At 38.1% G+C, this 17,001-nt stretch overlaps 1 protein-coding gene across 13 annotated transcripts in view; it reads left to right on the top strand.

Annotated features, from left to right (window-relative positions):
- Positions 1-17,001, top strand: part of SH3D19 (SH3 domain containing 19) — a 178,531-nt gene that overhangs the window by 161,186 nt on the left and 344 nt on the right. For 11 of the 13 annotated variants that reach the window (XM_072773613.1, XM_072773617.1, XM_072773607.1 and 8 more), the window contains 6 exons: positions 754-812; positions 2,865-3,067; positions 3,485-3,537; positions 4,831-5,017; positions 5,636-5,733; positions 8,793-10,729. In XM_072773613.1, coding sequence (XP_072629714.1) covers positions 754-812; positions 2,865-3,067; positions 3,485-3,537; positions 4,831-5,017; positions 5,636-5,733; positions 8,793-8,909 — 717 coding nt within the window. In that variant the 3' untranslated portion in view covers positions 8,910-10,729. Of the gene's footprint in view, positions 1-753; positions 813-2,864; positions 3,068-3,484; positions 3,538-4,830; positions 5,018-5,635; positions 5,734-8,792; positions 10,730-11,906; positions 16,281-17,001 lie in introns of those variants that run through there. The other 2 variants (XR_012006123.1, XM_072773606.1) reach the window with 2 other exon arrangements.

Below are 17,001 nucleotides of genomic sequence, written 5' to 3'. Positions count from 1 at the left end.
GAAGCAGGCTCCATGCAGGGAGGATGACGTGGGACTCGATCCCAGAACTTCAGGATCATGCCCCGGGCTGAAGGCAGGCGCCAAACCGCTGAGCCACCCAGGCTGCCCGAATCCATAAGTTTTATTGAAATGTTTTATTTGGGGGTCAGGAGAGTATTGCAGAATTCTTTGAACGCTTTGATAGGTGTGGTAGGGACGCCTGGGTGGCTCAGCGCTTAGGCGTATGCCCTCCACTCAGGTCGTGATCCTGGAGCCCCGGGATCAAGCCCCACATCGGGCTCCCTGCATGGAGCCTGCTTATCCCTCTGCCTATGTCTCTGCCTCTCTCTCTCTGTGTGTCTCTCATGAATAAATAAATAAAATATTTTTTAAAAAAATGAATCGGTGTGGTAGTGCATGAGTGCCAGCCGCCCGGTTTCTATCTTAAGTCCCTCTCATCTGAAGTTTTCAACTTAGAGATTATAGGAGAAAGAAAACTCAGTCTGGGGCAGAACAACATTAATGTCCTTATTCCAGCAAGTAGGAGGATTGATTGGCTATTCAAGAAAGGCTATATTCCAGGTTACATTTTTTTTTTTTCAAATCTCAAATTCTGGATTTCTTACCGTTTTTGCACCTATGGCACTACTTCATCAGCTTAATATCTACCTAAACTGTTTAATTTCAATCACATATTTCCTAATTACTTAGCCTTAAATTTATCTTACTAGAATCTGAAAACATAAGATTATTGTCTTGACTTTGTCTTTACAGATTGATGTTCCAGAAGGAGGAAATGGGAAAAGAGAATCCATTTCATCTCATTGTGTTAAGTAAGTTTTATTTGTGTTCTTTTGCACTGAATGCAAAGGAGGCAAGCATTTATACCATAAAGAATTACCAATCTTAAAACACTTCATTCGTGTGACTATTCACACTCTCAGTGTGTCTTTGTAATTATGAGGAAAACTTACTTGTTTAAAAAGCCTTAGTCGGGGGCACCTGGCTGGCTCAGTTGGAAGAGCATGTCGCTCTTGATCTCAGAGTTGTATGTTCAAGCCCCATGTTGAGTGTAGAGATTACTTAAAAATAAAAACTTTTTGGAAATTAAATGAATAAATAAAAATAAAAAGCTTTTAGTGGAGTAAATTCTGATAAATACAACATGCTGTTAGAAGCTGGTGTGAGCAATAGCAATACTGCATGTATTATAGGACATATAGATAGCCAGAAGCTAACTCTCCTGGGATTTCCCACACACAGCCTGGCCTGAGCTTGAGCAGAGACAGTTTCATTATCCAGTGCATTTTGTTTTGGCCTTCTGTTATTTATCTACCAACAGATATTTAGAAGGTTCAGATATTTTTGTCTGAGAAAATATTTTAATCTTATGGAAATAGAACCCCTACAAAAACTGCTAAGAAAGGGTTAAGTTGGAGGGGTCTTCCTTTATGTCTGAAGACCTTTCCATGAATTTATATACCCTTTTATGCACCACTGTAACTCCTTTGTGATTTAAAACTCTGCCACAATGCAACTTTATATTCCAGTTAAATGAGCAAATTAGTAGAATTCACTACCTGCTGAAGACTGTAAACCTGTCTTTGAATAGGTCAGACATAAGGAGATGCTCCCCGAGGACTTCAGAAAATAAATGCAAAGGTTACCACAAATAAGAAAACTTCTGATGTCACAATAGTTGAATTCTATTTCAGGTTCAATTTTTCTCCTATTTTTAAGCAGTGTTTACTGTGTCAGCAGGTTGAATTCAAAATGGGCTTTCACAGCCTTTGATCCATTGACCTGACTTAAATCAGACTTTGAATGGTGCCAGTACCAACCTTTTTCCTCTTCAGGCAATTGCATCTCCTTCAACTGTTGCCATTGAGACTTCTTTCTAAAGCCTTAAATCGAAGGTTTGGTATTAAATCATGCCTTCTAGAGACACAGTTTTATCTCTACTTCTTCTATCTTATTTTCAATCACAATTGCAGATCATTAAAGGATTGTTTTCATTCTTAGAAGTGAGGCCTTTTTAAAGGTGATTACAGAAATCATCTTTAAAATAACAGTGTTAGGTATAAGATTGTTATAATTTGCTCAGTTTCTGTTTTCTTCAAACTTTCTAGTTGTGAAGACCATGTATCTATACAGACAACTCACTGATGATTCAACATATATTGAGCATCTCCTCTGCCCAGCTGATGCCCATTGCATTCTGGCACAGAAGTTTCATGTCTTGCCCTGAGAGTCTCAGGGTTGGCACTCCTAAATTCAGTGCAATCATGATTGAAAGGTTCAGATTCAGCCATGGATTTCTGTGGCCCAAGCATATAAAGACATGTAATGAAGTAAAGGTGATCAAAAGAAGTACTAATGTAGAGTAGCCACCCAGGTGCTCATTTGGAATTCTGCATGTACTCTGCTACCTTGACTTTAGCCTTTTTCTTTTCTTTAGCCTGTTTTGAGTGAATAGGTTCATATCTAAAAAGTAAGAGCTATCCTTTAGAAATGTAGCTTTTTCTTTTCATGGAAAATTTTATTTTTTAAACTTTTAAAATTTTATTAAAGATTTTATTTATTTATTCATGAGAGACACAGAGAGAAGCAGAGACACAGGCAGAGGGGAGAAGCAGGTTCCATGCAGGGAGCCCGATGTGGGACTCGATCCCAGGTCCCCAGGATCACGCCCAGAGCTGAAGGCAGGCACTCAACCGCTGAGCCACAGGCATTCCTTTTCATGGAAAATTTTAAATTATGCCTATTGTATCTTGTTCCATAGTAAACACAGAATAAATATTTATTGAAAGACTGAATGAAGGTTTGAAAGCATTTTTTGTTAGTACTCTATAGTTTGACTCACAAACATGATCTTCTTTGTTCAGAGGCCCAAGATGTATCACTCGGTTTGAATATATTGGAGACCAGAAGGATGAGTTAAGTTTCTCGGAGGGAGAAATTATTATTCTCAAGGAGTATGTGAATGAAGAATGGGCCAGAGGAGAACTTCGAGACAAAACTGGGATTTTCCCCCTTAACTTTGTGGAACTTGTGGAGGATCATCCCACCTCTGGTGCAAGTATTTTAAGTGAGTATAGAGAATATGTTTCTTATTATATCCTATCCTAATTCAACTAAGCCAAATTTTAGGATAATTCTTAAGCTCCTTAAATAATTCATATTTTTTAAAGTAGAAAGAAAAAATATTTTTAAATGATAATAGTCCCTATTAGGATAGCCATTATTGTGGTGGTAATCTCTCAAACGTCTGGTTTTGGTGTTTTAGGTAATTAGCAATAGCTTCATATCGGAAATGGCAAGAAATCATAGACTTTTAAACAGAAATGGACTATCTAGTATAACTTATTTGTATCTTCCTGCACTTTACAGTGAAGAAACTGGTCTAGAGTCCCAGACTTTTTATTCCCTCTCTGCAGTTTTTCTCCAATACTAATACATGGGCCTTTACACCTAGAGTTTTAACTTTTTTTTTCCTTTAATGTAGGCACAAAGGTACCACCCAAGACCAAAAAAGAATATTCTGGTGCAAATTCTCAGGTAGGCTGCTTGAATGGGCAACTGTAGTAAAAAACCAGGTTTCAACTCTGGGAGGAATAGTAAAATCCTAATTACCACGAGAAAATATTATAAACCATTTTTCGATTCATGGAGCAAATGTTTGAAATAACATTTGGATTATAGTGGGCTGGGTTTTTCCCCCCTTTTTCTTCTTCTTTGCTTATTTTTTTGTTTTTGTATTATAAGCCATCCGTTGTTGTGAACTTAAGATATGCTAGGCACTGTGCCAGCTGTGCTACATGCATTATCCCATTTAGTCCTCACAACCACACTTAGCAACACTAACATGAATCTGAAGCTAAGTCTAGAACCCAGGCCTGTCTGTCTCCAAGGCTTTGCCTTCACATTTTCCTGTCCTCCCTACTTGAGCTCCTCAAACGTGGGGTTCCCATCCTGACCTGGCAGAGACACCTTCTTGCAGATCAAAACCTTCCTCTGATGTGTGTGGGGTAAAAAGCATTCTTATTGGAGCATTCTATAATACAAGCCTATCATGTTTGGGTCATTACCCTACCAGCCTTAGAGCTAACCATGCCTCATGAAATTAAAAGTGTGAGTTAATGTAGTCTTGAAGTCTCATGCTATGGAATCTGGTAGTCTCTGAATCAGGCAAAGACCTGGAATGAACAGGAACCCCAGGTGACTCAGCGGTTTAGCACCACCTTCAGGCCAGGACCTGATCCTGGAGACCTGGGATCGAGTCCCACGTCCAGCTCCCTGCATGGAGCCTGCTTCTCCCTCTGCCTGTGTCTCTGCCTCTCTTTCTCTCTGTCTCCCATGAATAAATAAATAAAATCTTTAAAAAATAAAAAAAAAAAGACCTGGAATGAACAGACTGCCCATTCTGATCTATCCTATTCTAGGTAAAGAAGAGCTTCACTGAAAATTATGTGCTTCACCAGAATTTTTTTCATAGTGTCATAAATACCATGTGCTTTTACCTAATAATGTTTTTAATGTAACTAATGTTACAGATGTTAAGATCACAATTAGAAAAAAATTTTTGCTTAAGTATTGTATATACCTTAAAAGCAGAAAAGCTACAAATCTCATAATATCTGCCATTTAGAATAATATTTTAAGAAAAAGGTTATTGGAAACTTTTCTTTCTGAAAGTTGGTAGCAACATAAAGTATTGGGTGATTTAAAGAAGGCTTCAGGCTTTGAAATCTTTGACCCCTTTGCTTTTTTTCCCTCTACTTTTTAAGCTTCGTATAAATCAATGTCAGGTAAAAATTCCACATTTCTTACCAAACTTCTGATTTGTAACAGGATAGTAGTCTTTCTGGAGAATGGTGTGAAGCTCTTCACAGTTTCACAGCAGAGACCAATGATGACTTATCCTTCAAGAGGGGAGATCGGATCCTGATCCTTGAGCACGTGGACTCCGACTGGTACAAGGGCAGACTGGGGGACAGGGAGGGGATCTTCCCAGCAGTCTTCGTGCGGCCCTGCCCAGGTATGGCAACTACAAAAATGACTGTTACTTTTTAAAAAATATTTATTTATTTATTCATGAGAGACACAGAGAGAGAGAGAGAGGCAGAGACACGGGCAGAGGGAGGAAGCAGGCTCCATACAAGCTCCATGCAGGGAGCAGGACTCCATCCTGGGACTCCAGAATCACGCCCTGGGCTGAAGGCCGGTGCCAAACCACTGAGCCACCCAAGCATCCCATGACTGTTACTCTTGAAGTGGAGCCCAAGACCTTTGAAATGATATATATTCCTTTTCTCTCTGGTCATGCTCAAATTTGTTTGCCTTCATTTGAAAGAGTTGATTCATAAGTTTGTGCAAAGTCTCCTCATATGCTTTGTTGGCTGTATGGGGGAAAATAAAGACAAAAACGCCTTCACTTAATAATGGCTAATTTTGTCTACTAAATGTATTCTGTATGGTTTTTTTTTGTCCTGCTAAGAAAATACCATCTTTTTGCGGGTTAAAAAATTTCAAAATTAATTGAAATTATTTTGTCCTGGGAATGGAAAGGGGCATGTGGGGAGGCATGGTTCTTAAAATGTATGTGTTTTAGTCCATTGCCTTTCTATATATATTTGAATTTTTGGTGTCTTCACAGCTGAGGCAAAAAGTACGTCTGCTTTAGCAATGAAGGGGAAGAAGGCCAAAGCTTTATATGATTTCCACGGAGAGAATGAAGATGAGCTTTCCTTCAAGGTCAGAATGTGTATCTTTTTGTAACTGCATTAAACAACTATAAATTGTGAAGGGTCTTCCACTGAAGAATAGAATATTTGGGTGGAATATTGATCATTAGCCAAGAATGAACAGATCTCAGACCCTAATTCTAATGGATGAGATTAGAGAAGCTGAATAGGGCACAATTAAATGATCAGCAAGGCATTTAAGTACTTAAAACTTTACTGGCTTGATAGCCACACAATCATCAAACAAATTCCTTATCCTAGGCCTTGTAACATCCAATCTCAACAATATTGGAATTTCTGTTGGTAAACCTAGTAAAGGGTAATTCTCTATGTGGACTTTGCAAACTGCTACTGTCATGTCTTTGAAACCAATGGAGAAATCAAATGGTACCTACTACAATTGGCCACTGCAGCAGTGTTCATAAAGCACTGGAGTCTTGTCCACAAAGATACTGACTAGAATTTGGGGAAATGATCCCAAAAGGTTAAACTCCTATGCAAAGATTGATTTATTTATTTAAGTCATCTATACGCCCAACATGGAGCTTGAACTCACGATCCAGAGATTAAGAGTTGCATGCTCCCCTGACTGAGCCAGCAAGGCACCCCTGCAAAGGCTTTTTTTTTTCTTTTTAGAAGCCTAAAATTTAATCTTTACCGAAGAAGTCCATCTTCTTTTTTGGTTGTTTTTTGAGTAAAAATAGAATATTTGCATGATCCTGTCTCTCCAGCCTGCAGTTGGACCATGGTCAGAGGAAGGCACTCACGACAATACTTTGGGACTGTTCCAAGAAGAAGGAGGGTGGGTTTAGTAGCAGTTGCCATCAGAACAGCCTGCGCCAGACACTGGAAAATTCCCCATCATCAGAAACTCAGGCAGAGGCAGGGATGCCATAGAAAGAATTAAAGCATCAGGGAGTGACTTGAGAAGATGAGACTTAAAACAGTGGGTGCCCCAGCACCTGTCTGAAACAAAATGAGGGAAATGAAGGTGATATTAAGAAGTCACAGAGTAAGGGGCATGCAGAGTAAAGCAATATAAAGTTGCTGACTTTCCTATTTTGTTGTGGAGTTTTACATTTTTCTAAGAATTTCTTCCTTTTCATATTAAAATGTCATTTCTTTTATAAAATGCTATTAGTAAACGATATTTCTTAAGCAGAATTATAATTTCTAATCCTGTATCAGTTTCTTTTTTTTCCTCTTAATTTCTTGGTTCTCAAAATCCAAATGCTTAGAAACGGTTGCTCTAGTCCTTCTCATCATGGAAATCAGTGACTCAAAATTCATTCCTTTTTATCTTTACATAAAATGTGACTGCAAGTGAACAATCTGGATTCAAACTTTTTGGATGTTATTTTGGCTTTCGTTTAAGTTATGTTGGTGTAAATAACAAAATCATACTCATATTCTCCAGAAAATAGGTTGTCTTTGTTTTATAAATGACTATAGACAAGATAGGTCTAGAGTTTTTTAGTTAGAGGATTCTGCACTGCTGTCAGTATTGTTAATCATTAATATTTTACTAAATGTTCACAGAATATTAGTAGGACTTTTTTTTTTTAATTGTCCTAGCCATCAGAAAACTGACATAGTATGTACATATGGACCAGAGCCAAAAAAACAAAGTTTCATTCGACTATTATGTTATAATTTAGGAACCAGAAGGAACTTATTTATAATAGAAACTTTGAACAGCCAGAGTTTTTACAGATTTTGGCAGAGTAAAGTAAATTAATGACATTTGATAGTCAGCATTTTTCCTTTCCATTTTCCATAAAGAAAGGCCTTAAATCAAACCATTTTTCCAGAGGGCAATGTACTAGTGCTATAAATAAAATCCATTTAGCCTGATATTCTTAAAAGTAGTCAGGGTCATCCTGAACCATTATAGAATCTTAAACCCAGATTCTAAGAAATGGTTAGAATCCATAAAGAACAAAATAGTTTCAGGAGATAATTTAAAAAATTATGTCTTCGTCTGTTGAGGAATTATAATTCACACATGAATAAGACACACAGTCCCTTTGACTAACCTGATGAGGGTAAATCAGATGTTCTGAGTCAGAGAGAAGCTCTTTTAAGACCGGAATGAAAGTAAATTTGACTGTGAAGCCATAGAAGCATGGAATAAACCAAATGGTAGGAGGAGGATACCATTATGTGGAAGAATAAATGTAGAGTACAAAATGCTCAGGATGTTGGGAAAAAGGCAATTACAGTAAAAGCCTCTCTAAGTAAAAAGTCCACTATAAAACATAGTAGCCATGTTCCCAATGGTTAGCAAAACCAGCGAAATCGAACTAGATTGGGATCCTGTCCCTACCACTAACTAGACACACAGCCCTGAGGAAGCTATTTAATCTCTTCCGAGCTTCAGGTTCCTTCTTTTTAAAATAAAGAAGTCTATAAAAATCTCTCTCTAAAATGGCAAAATAAGAGTACCCACCTCTAAGACTACAGTGCTGTTCAAGTAAGTTAATTCCTATAAAGTGCATAAAGCAGGACTACCTGTATGTAGTAAGCACATGGACTCTCTTACCTTCAAGGGTTTGCTTATGTGTCCCCTTCAGTGGGGCGCTGCCTGCCTAGAACTAATGAGATGCTACCCCACACTTTCTGTCTTCCTGGACTAGCTTGATTATTTGCCTCCCTACTCTAAGATGAGGTCTTTATTCCTTGCTGTATCCGTAATACTCAACAGTGTCTGACACATATTGGGTGCTCTAAATAATTGTTATGTGAAAAAATACATATATAACATATATCTAGTACTGTTACTAAAGAATTTTAATTAGGAGTAGTGAATTTGGGGGGCACAAAATACGAGCAGGAAAATAAAAGTGCTGTGAGGGTGCCAAGGAATGGGCTCAGAGGAGAAAAGGCATCCAAGCAAATGGTGTCATAAATCATAGATCATATGTGTGGCATGTCATTTAATCCCCTGGGCAAATCAAGATCAGAGAGTTACATCAAGAAAGATAAACCATGCCTGTCCGGGTAGGCTGCTTACCATGCTTATTCTCAACAGAAAAATAATGATTATTTCCAATTTTTGTCTTCGGACAGGCTGGAGACATCATAACAGAGCTGGAATCTGTAGATGATGACTGGATGAGTGGAGAACTAATGGGAAAATCTGGAATATTTCCCAAAAACTATGTTCAGTTTTTACAAGTCAGCTAAAGGTGAAGCTTGACGGTGTTCTTTGGCACAAGAACTCACTTGAATATCACTTTGACTATCAGATATGTTTTTGCACTATTTTTTTAAACTGAAAGAAATATCTATGCTGTCCATGGTACACTAGAATTTTCTGAAAGCAGAATACGTCTAGATTTTGTAGTCAGCTTTCATTCACAGTAGAAACATACACATGGAAACCCATGAGCAACCCTCGGTATCCTCCCTAGGAGAACATCAGGCAGCATTAGCAGGGCAGATACCCACTTCCCGCAGGGAAAGTGTCAGGCGACATGGGAGCATGGGGAGGCTTACAGGCAGAAGTTGCACTTGGACATCTTTGCATCAGCATAAGGAAATTAACCATGCTTCTTCATTTTTTACTGTAGTTTAAAAAGAGGACATTTAATATTCTCCATGCTGTAACTATCAGGATATGTTTGGTCATCTAAATTTCATTTTTGACATTCAAATGAATTCTAACCATTTAAGCTCATTATCATTATTACCAGGGCAAATCTTTGCTTCAGGTGGGGGCACTTTATTAAATAGTGGGAGCCTTTATAAGCACTTGGTGAATCTGCTTGTGCTCATCAAATGCTCCTTGTGTTAAAAGTATTTTCCCTTTGTCCAAGGACTTTAAAGGGGGTTAAAATTTGATGTATCTTAGTCAAAAGAGCCAAAACCATCCTGAAATGCCATGCTAATACAACTAACCCTTCCACATACCTGCCATACCTTCTTTCTTCCATGTATACTTTATGTTAACGGGGTTATTATAAAGCACATCTCCTGAATCTGCAATCATTCTTTTGACAATTACTGGTGCCCAAAGAAACATTCATTTTCTTTGTGTTACCCCAGTAATATATAAAAACTGTATCTTGTTAGAGTGGTACATTATGAATCACATATATCTCCGAATACAAAGCAACTGTTAAAACAGAAAACACCAAACCCCCACAGCTCATTTCTTCCCACTGTAATCAGAATGAAAAATAATTTAAGAAGACCGAAGGCTGATACTTCTTTGGGTTTTTTTCTCCACCTCATTCCTGCAGAAATTACTAGGGTAAATAAAAAACCACTTTCCTCCTATCCATTTGTTATACATTCCAGACTTAAGATGAAAGTGGTTCTTCATGTGACTGAATCAATTACAGTTTATGGGCTTAACCCAAATAGGTCGAAGACAATCTTCCAAGCAGATCAATGGAATAGCATTTCATTGGAAATGTAAAACACTTCCCCAACAACCTTCACAATTTTCTTCTGTTTTTGAGAAGAGTTTTGTATGCTTGGCCACTTTTTATCTTTTGTCATATTGTTTGCCACTGTCCAGAAAGTTAGGCACCAGTTGTCATTATGTGAATGCCATGTGGGGTTCTGTAAAGGAGGAGATGTTCCCTTTGTCTTTAAGGGAAGTTCATCTTCCAGTTATATGGTTAATTGATTTTGGAGTATGGGAGCTGGGCTTGTTTTGTTTTACATTTTGGCTAAAGAGGACAGTATAAAGAAAACTCTTGTCAAATCTCACTTAAGAGTAATTTCATGAGGAATTAATGACTTAGAGCATTATCTCAGCTACATCCTTATTTGCAGCGGGGTGCACAACGGCAAGAAGTGGAGGATGTGTGTGGAATAGGACATGAGGTATATTATTTTGCCTGTAATTTTGACATCATTTATCAAAGATCGTGAAAGCCTAGCTTTATTGGAGAAAAAAATCCCTCTTAAAATTTTGGCCTTGTGTTAGCAGAATGATAAGTGCAATAGTTGTAAATCTACTTGACACTATAATAAACTGAACTGAACTTTTCAAAGTCCTTTTCTCATACTACACTGAGTTTTTTGAGAATGGAGATGGTACCTTTGTATCTCCAGCCCTTTGCACCATATAAGCTCAATAAAGGTTGGTTTGTTGGTTGGTGGGGATTGGATGATTGGTTGGATGGAAAGCTTTCACACGTAGCAATACTGTCTTGAATCCCCAAAGATCCAATATCTTTGCTCTTTAACTTTTTTTTTTTAAGATTTTATTTATTTATTCATGAGAGACACAGAGTGAGAGACAAAGGCAGAGACACAGGCAGAGTGAGAAGCATGCTCCATGCAGGAAGCCCGATGCAGGACTCAATCAATCCTGGGACTCCAGGATCATGCCCTGGGCCGAAGGCAGGCGCTAAATGCTGAGTCACCCAGGGATTCCCCCTCTTTAACTTGTTGACGAAAATCTTTATTGAGACAAAATTCACAGTTTTGTATCATTTCATTCCTTCATGACTATATTTTTTGCTTGCCACTTATTACCCACTCAACTGATAAAAGGCCACGATGTTGCTCAGTATGGGTTTTCATAGGTACCTCCTTGTTCTCTGTATTGATTGAATGTAATTTTTATACTCAGTGAATTTCATAGGGGAGAAATAGGAATGTATTCTTTTTCCTTTCCATAATTTTAGGTGAAACTTGATATTGTGCGTCCAAGCTTTCTCAAACTAGAATCTTGGGATCCTTTTTCTTTAGTAGGTTGAAACAAGGGAAGTCATTTAATACATCATTCTCATCCTTTTGAAAAACTTAAAGTAGATTTTTAAAAGATGTCCTTGTTTATGTGAGGGACAGGTAATGTAATGTATCTGTCATTGTGCTCCTGGAAATCATAGGTTTTACATATAGCCTGAAACATTCATAGTGAAAAACAATCAGTGTATTTATCAAGATTTATTGTTAGAACTAACATTTGAAAAAAAACAAAATATTTTCCTATGGTATCTGTTACACATCAGTACTCTTAATAATTTTTTTATTTATTCAGTTTCTTAACTGAGTAAGTCATTGTTATAGTCATTAGTGGTTTATCCCTTTTAATTAGTGCCAGATGCATGTGGCCCATATGATTCATAATTCAATGCCATTTTGAACACTTAATAGTGAATTTTTTCAAACTAATAGGAAATCATTTCTAACCTATGCCTTTTTACTTCACTGTAATTATAGTGGAGGAAAAAATACAAAGCCTAAGTCAGAACAACAGCACCATCTACGGGCCTCTCTCCTAATTGCAAGCTCATCCTGTTAAATGACGGAAGGGTCTGCAGACCAGAACTCAACCTGCACAGGTTAAATGATTTATTTGCCTAAGGTCATACAGGGACGGCGGAGCAAAACATAGCTGGCTCTACTGATTCCCAATTGAGTATCTTTTTCCATTTGTGATGCTAAAGTGAAACATTTCTGTTCAGCAATTAAACAAGTAGATTTGATCTGATTTATTGTTCTGTAAACATAACTTCTCAGGTATAATACTTGTGGTTAGAATGAATTGCAGAGAATTAAAGTCTTAAATTTCTCTCTCTTCAAGAAAAAAATTCCTGCTTAGTTTCTCAGTTTTGTGTAGGCAATTTGTATATTGATTGATTACCTAGAAACTCAAACATGAACTGATCTATTGATGGGGATTCCTTTTTGCTTAATAGGGAATTTATGAATGCTTGAAACATTAGGTCATGAAAAAGTATGTCTGTAGGGCTGTGTTCTTGGTTGGAGCAAAAAATTCCTAACTCTAGGTTTTCATACACATATAGTGCAAAACACTGGGTTTTTGTTTTGTTTTGTTTTGTTTTTTAGTATTTTGGAGTCTAATAGATTAACTCAGGCAATGTTAAGGTAATAAATTTATATTGCAGAGTCTGGGATATATCCCGAACTTTTTTTTAAAAAGAAACTATATGTAAGCCCTGGGTTATTTATTTTTCTTCAAATACTGTAAATTGGGCAATAACTCAATGAAGTATTTTTCAGGAGAAGTATCGATTCAAATTCATAATTTAGAAAGGAAAATCATCTATTAATTATCTGTCCTCTTTTAACAGAAATCAACTGAGACTCTTAATACCAAAATACCCATATTTAGTTCTTCTTTACAATTAAAATTAAAAGGACAGCGACATTTATTTCTTCAATCATATCTAAGTTTTTTTATTCAATAGAGCACTGACTCAGAGGACCACGGAGGCCCACCACATTGTTTCCCAATCCCAGGTAGCCTATGACTGAAGAGCAGAGTTGTTAATTCCAAACAGCATCAGAGCATGTAACTAAGCGTTCAATGCAGTACTCTAGGATTGCTTTGTACAGATTCAGTTCTAGACCACTGCAATAAAATGAATATCACAATAAAGCAAGTCAGATGAATATTTTGGTTTCCCAGTACAAATAGAAGTTCTGTGTACACTATACCGTAGGCTATCAAGTGTGCAGTAGCATCATGTCTAGGAAAAAAAAATTTACATACCTTAACTTTAAAATACTTTATTGCCAAAAAATGCTAACCATATCTGAGCTTTCGGCAAGTTGTAATCTTTTTGCTGACAGAGGGTGTGGCCTCGATGTTGATGGCTGTTGACTGACCAGGAAGGTGATGCTAAGGGCTGGGGTGGCTGTGGCAGTTTCTTAAAATAGGACAACAGTGAAGTGTGCCACACTAATTGACTCTTCCTTTCATGAACAATTTCTCTGTAATGTGATGCCAATTAATAGCATTTTATCCACAGTAGAACTTCTTTCAAAATTGGAGCCAGTCCTCAAACCCTGCTGCTGCTTTATCAACTAAATTTACAGAATATTGTAAATTCTTTGTTGTCATTTCAACAGTCTTCACAATATCCTCATCAGGGGTGGATTTCATCTCTAGAAATCACTTTCTTTGCTCATGAGAAGCAACTTCTCATCCCTCTAAGTTTTACCATGAGATCACAGCAATTCATTCTCTTGCTTTTCCCACCACATCTGCGGTGACTTCCTCCACTGAAGTCTTGAACTCCTCAAAGTCATCCTTCAAGATTGGAATCAACTTCTTCCAAACTCCTGTTCATGTTGATATTCTGACATCTTCTCATGAATCATAACTGTTCTTAATGGCATCTAGAATGGTGGATCCTTTCAGAAGATTTTCAATTTACTTTGACCAGATCCAATAGAGGAATAAGCTATCTATGGCAGTTGTAGCCTTATGAAATATATTTCTTAAATAAAAACACTCAAAAGTTGAAATTATTCCTTGATCCATGGGCCACAGAATGGACATTGTGATAGCAGGCATGAAAAACGTTGACGTCCACCTCCATCAGAGTTTTTGGGTGACCAGATGCATTGTCAGTGAGCAGTCATATTTCAAAAGGAATCTTCTTCTCTGAGCAGTAGGGCTCAACAGTGAGCTTAAAATGTTCAATAAACCATGTTGTAAACAGATGAGTTGTCTTCCAGGCTTCATTGTCCCACTAATAGAGCACAACCAGAGTAGATTTACCAGAACTTGTAAGGGCCTAGGATTTGAGGAATGATAAATGAACACTGGCTTCAATTTAAAGTCACCTGCTGCATTAGCTCCCAACAAGAGTCAGCCTGTCCTTTTAAGTTCTGAAGCCAGACATTGACTTCTCTCTAGCTATGAAAGTCCTAGGTGGTTGGTGTCTTCTTCCAACATACACTTTTTTTCATCTACATTGAAAATCTTTTGTTCAGTAAAGTGTAGCTACTTTAATGAATTATCTTAGCTGGATCTTCCGGATAACTTGCTGCAACTTCTCCATCGGCACTTGGTGTTTCACCTTGCGCTTTGATGTTATAAAGATGGCTTTTTACCTTAACCCTCATGAACTAGCTTCTGCTAGCTCCAGACTTGTCTTCTGAAGCTCCCTCGCCTCTCTCAGCCATCATAGAATTGAAGAAGTTCAGGCCTTCTCTGGATTAGGCTTTGGCATAAGGGAATATTGCAGATGGTTTGAGCTTCTATCCAGACACTCAAACTTCTCTGTGTCACCAGTAAGGCTGTTTCACTTTCTTACCATTCATGTGTTTACTGGAGTAGCACCTTCCCTTTTCTTCAAGAACTTACCTTTGAATTCACAATTTGGCTAACTTTCATGCAAGAGGCTTAGCTTTTGGCCCATCTCAGCTTTCTACATGCCTCCTTCACTAAACATAATCATTTCTAGCTTTTGGATTAAAGTGAGAGAGATGCAACTCTTCCTTTCACTTGAGCACTTAGAGGCCATTGTAGGATTATTAATTGGCCTAATTTCAACATTATTGGTCTCGGGGAAACAATGATAATAATATCAAAGATCGCTGATCACAGATAGCATTATAAACATAATAATGAAAAAGTTTGAAATATTGCAAGAATTACCAAAATGTGGCACAGAGACACACACTGAGCAAATACTATTGGAAAAATGGCACTGATAGGCTTACTTGATGCAGGGTTGCCACAGACCTTCAATTTGTAAAAACAACAAAAAAAACCAAAAAGAGTTTCTGCATAGTGCAATGGAATGCAATAATATGAGTTATGCCTGTACCGAGGAGACTGTGGTGTCTTCTCTTTAGACATATGAAATGTCAAAGCTATTAAATAAATACACAGTGATGAAAAAATTATCCAATCTGTTTATATATACAGAGCACTCTAGGGGAAAATAAATGTTAGTGAGCAGAGGCCTGCATCATTGCTGGTGGTCAGAGGGGTTTGGCTGGACTATGAGAAGGCTCGTTGTCCATTACCATGAGAGAGTTTGGGGCAAGGTGCAAGAGCAACAGATTATAGAGCACTAAAGCACCATGCCTCTAGAAGGCTAACTACTCAGTGGGAGGATTGCCCCTATGCAAGTGTGTCAGGGCCGTTCCCACTAGATAGAGATGGATGGCTGCTAAAGCACATTGTATTTGATGGACATAAGGAGGGACTACTTGATAAAGAGAAGAAGGGCAAATGATAAGGTCAAAGAAACTGAGTACCCCTGGAAAGATGAAACTCAGAATTACTCTCACAAATAGGGCTGCCCGGCAGACCTCAATACTGATGATCCCTACAAGCCAGCAGCCAAGTCACTCAAGCTGGTGCCCAACTGCAGAAAGTAAGGTTTTCTTCTTTAGGATTTGGTAATAAGGACCACTGGCATCAGACCATAGATGGCAATAATAACCATAACCACTGGAATGTTGGACAGTACAATCAGATCTAGCCATGTGATTTCCTGGGGGTGGTGCCCAAGCCACCATGCAGAGCCATACATGGAGCCAAAGTCCTGAATACCATGGCAGCCAAGAAGCCCACGACAGAGAGGTATGTTTAGATTTGGTTCCAGACCTAAGTAGGTAGGAAGGAGTAAGTTCATAGTGTGGGAGGCATATCCCAGAATGGGACAGACACTAAAATGCCACATGTCCATGACCTAGTTGGTTAGATCCATTTTTTAAAAAAATTAGAGCATAATTTGCATAAAATGTATAGATATTAAGTATATAATTCTGTGAGTTTTGACAATTCTGTATACTCATAAGTATCAATAAATACATAGAACATTTCCATCACCATCGAAATTTTCTCATGCCTCTTTCCAGTCAGTCATCACATCCCACCCTCCTCCTCCACCTCCTTCCCCCAGCAGACAATCACTGTTCTGATTTCCATCACCAAAGATTCATTTTGCCTGCTCTAGATTATCATAAAAATGAAATAACATAGTTAAATTGTTATGGAGTGAAATAGACACATTTAATTTTCTTAAAAAGCTGCCTGTTTGGGGCACCTGGGTCGTTGGTTAAGTGGCCAACTCTTGATTTCAACTCAGGTCATGATCTCAGGGTCTGGGATTGAGCCCTGCTCAGCAGGGAGTCTGTTTGAGATTCTCTCTCCCCTGCCCCTCCCTCCACTCATGCTCACTCACTCGCTCGCTAAAATAAATCTTAAAATTAAGAAACTGCTTGTTTTCCAAAGTGTACTATTTTACAGTCCATTAATGATATTTAAGAGTTCTAGTTACTGCACTCCTTAACCAGCATTTGGTTTGTCCTTTTTTTGTTGTTGTTGAAGATTTTTTTATTTATTTTGAGAGAGTGAAAGAGCAAGAAAGAGAGCATGCAAGCAGGGGGAAAGAGCAGAGGGAGAGGGAGAAGCAGACTTCCTGATGAGCAGAGAGCCAGACATGGGGCTCAAACCCAGGACCCTGACATCATGACTGAGCCAAAAGGCAGATGTTTAACTAACTGAACTGCTGAGCCACCCAGGCGTCCCCTGCAATAATTTCTT

The sequence above is a fragment of the Canis lupus genome, chromosome 13 (genome assembly GCF_048164855.1).
Source record: "Canis lupus baileyi chromosome 13, mCanLup2.hap1, whole genome shotgun sequence".
Taxonomy (NCBI): Eukaryota; Metazoa; Chordata; class Mammalia; order Carnivora; family Canidae; genus Canis; species Canis lupus.
Note: the sequence above shows the minus strand (reverse complement) of the source record. Positions and strands in the feature narration are given on the sequence as shown.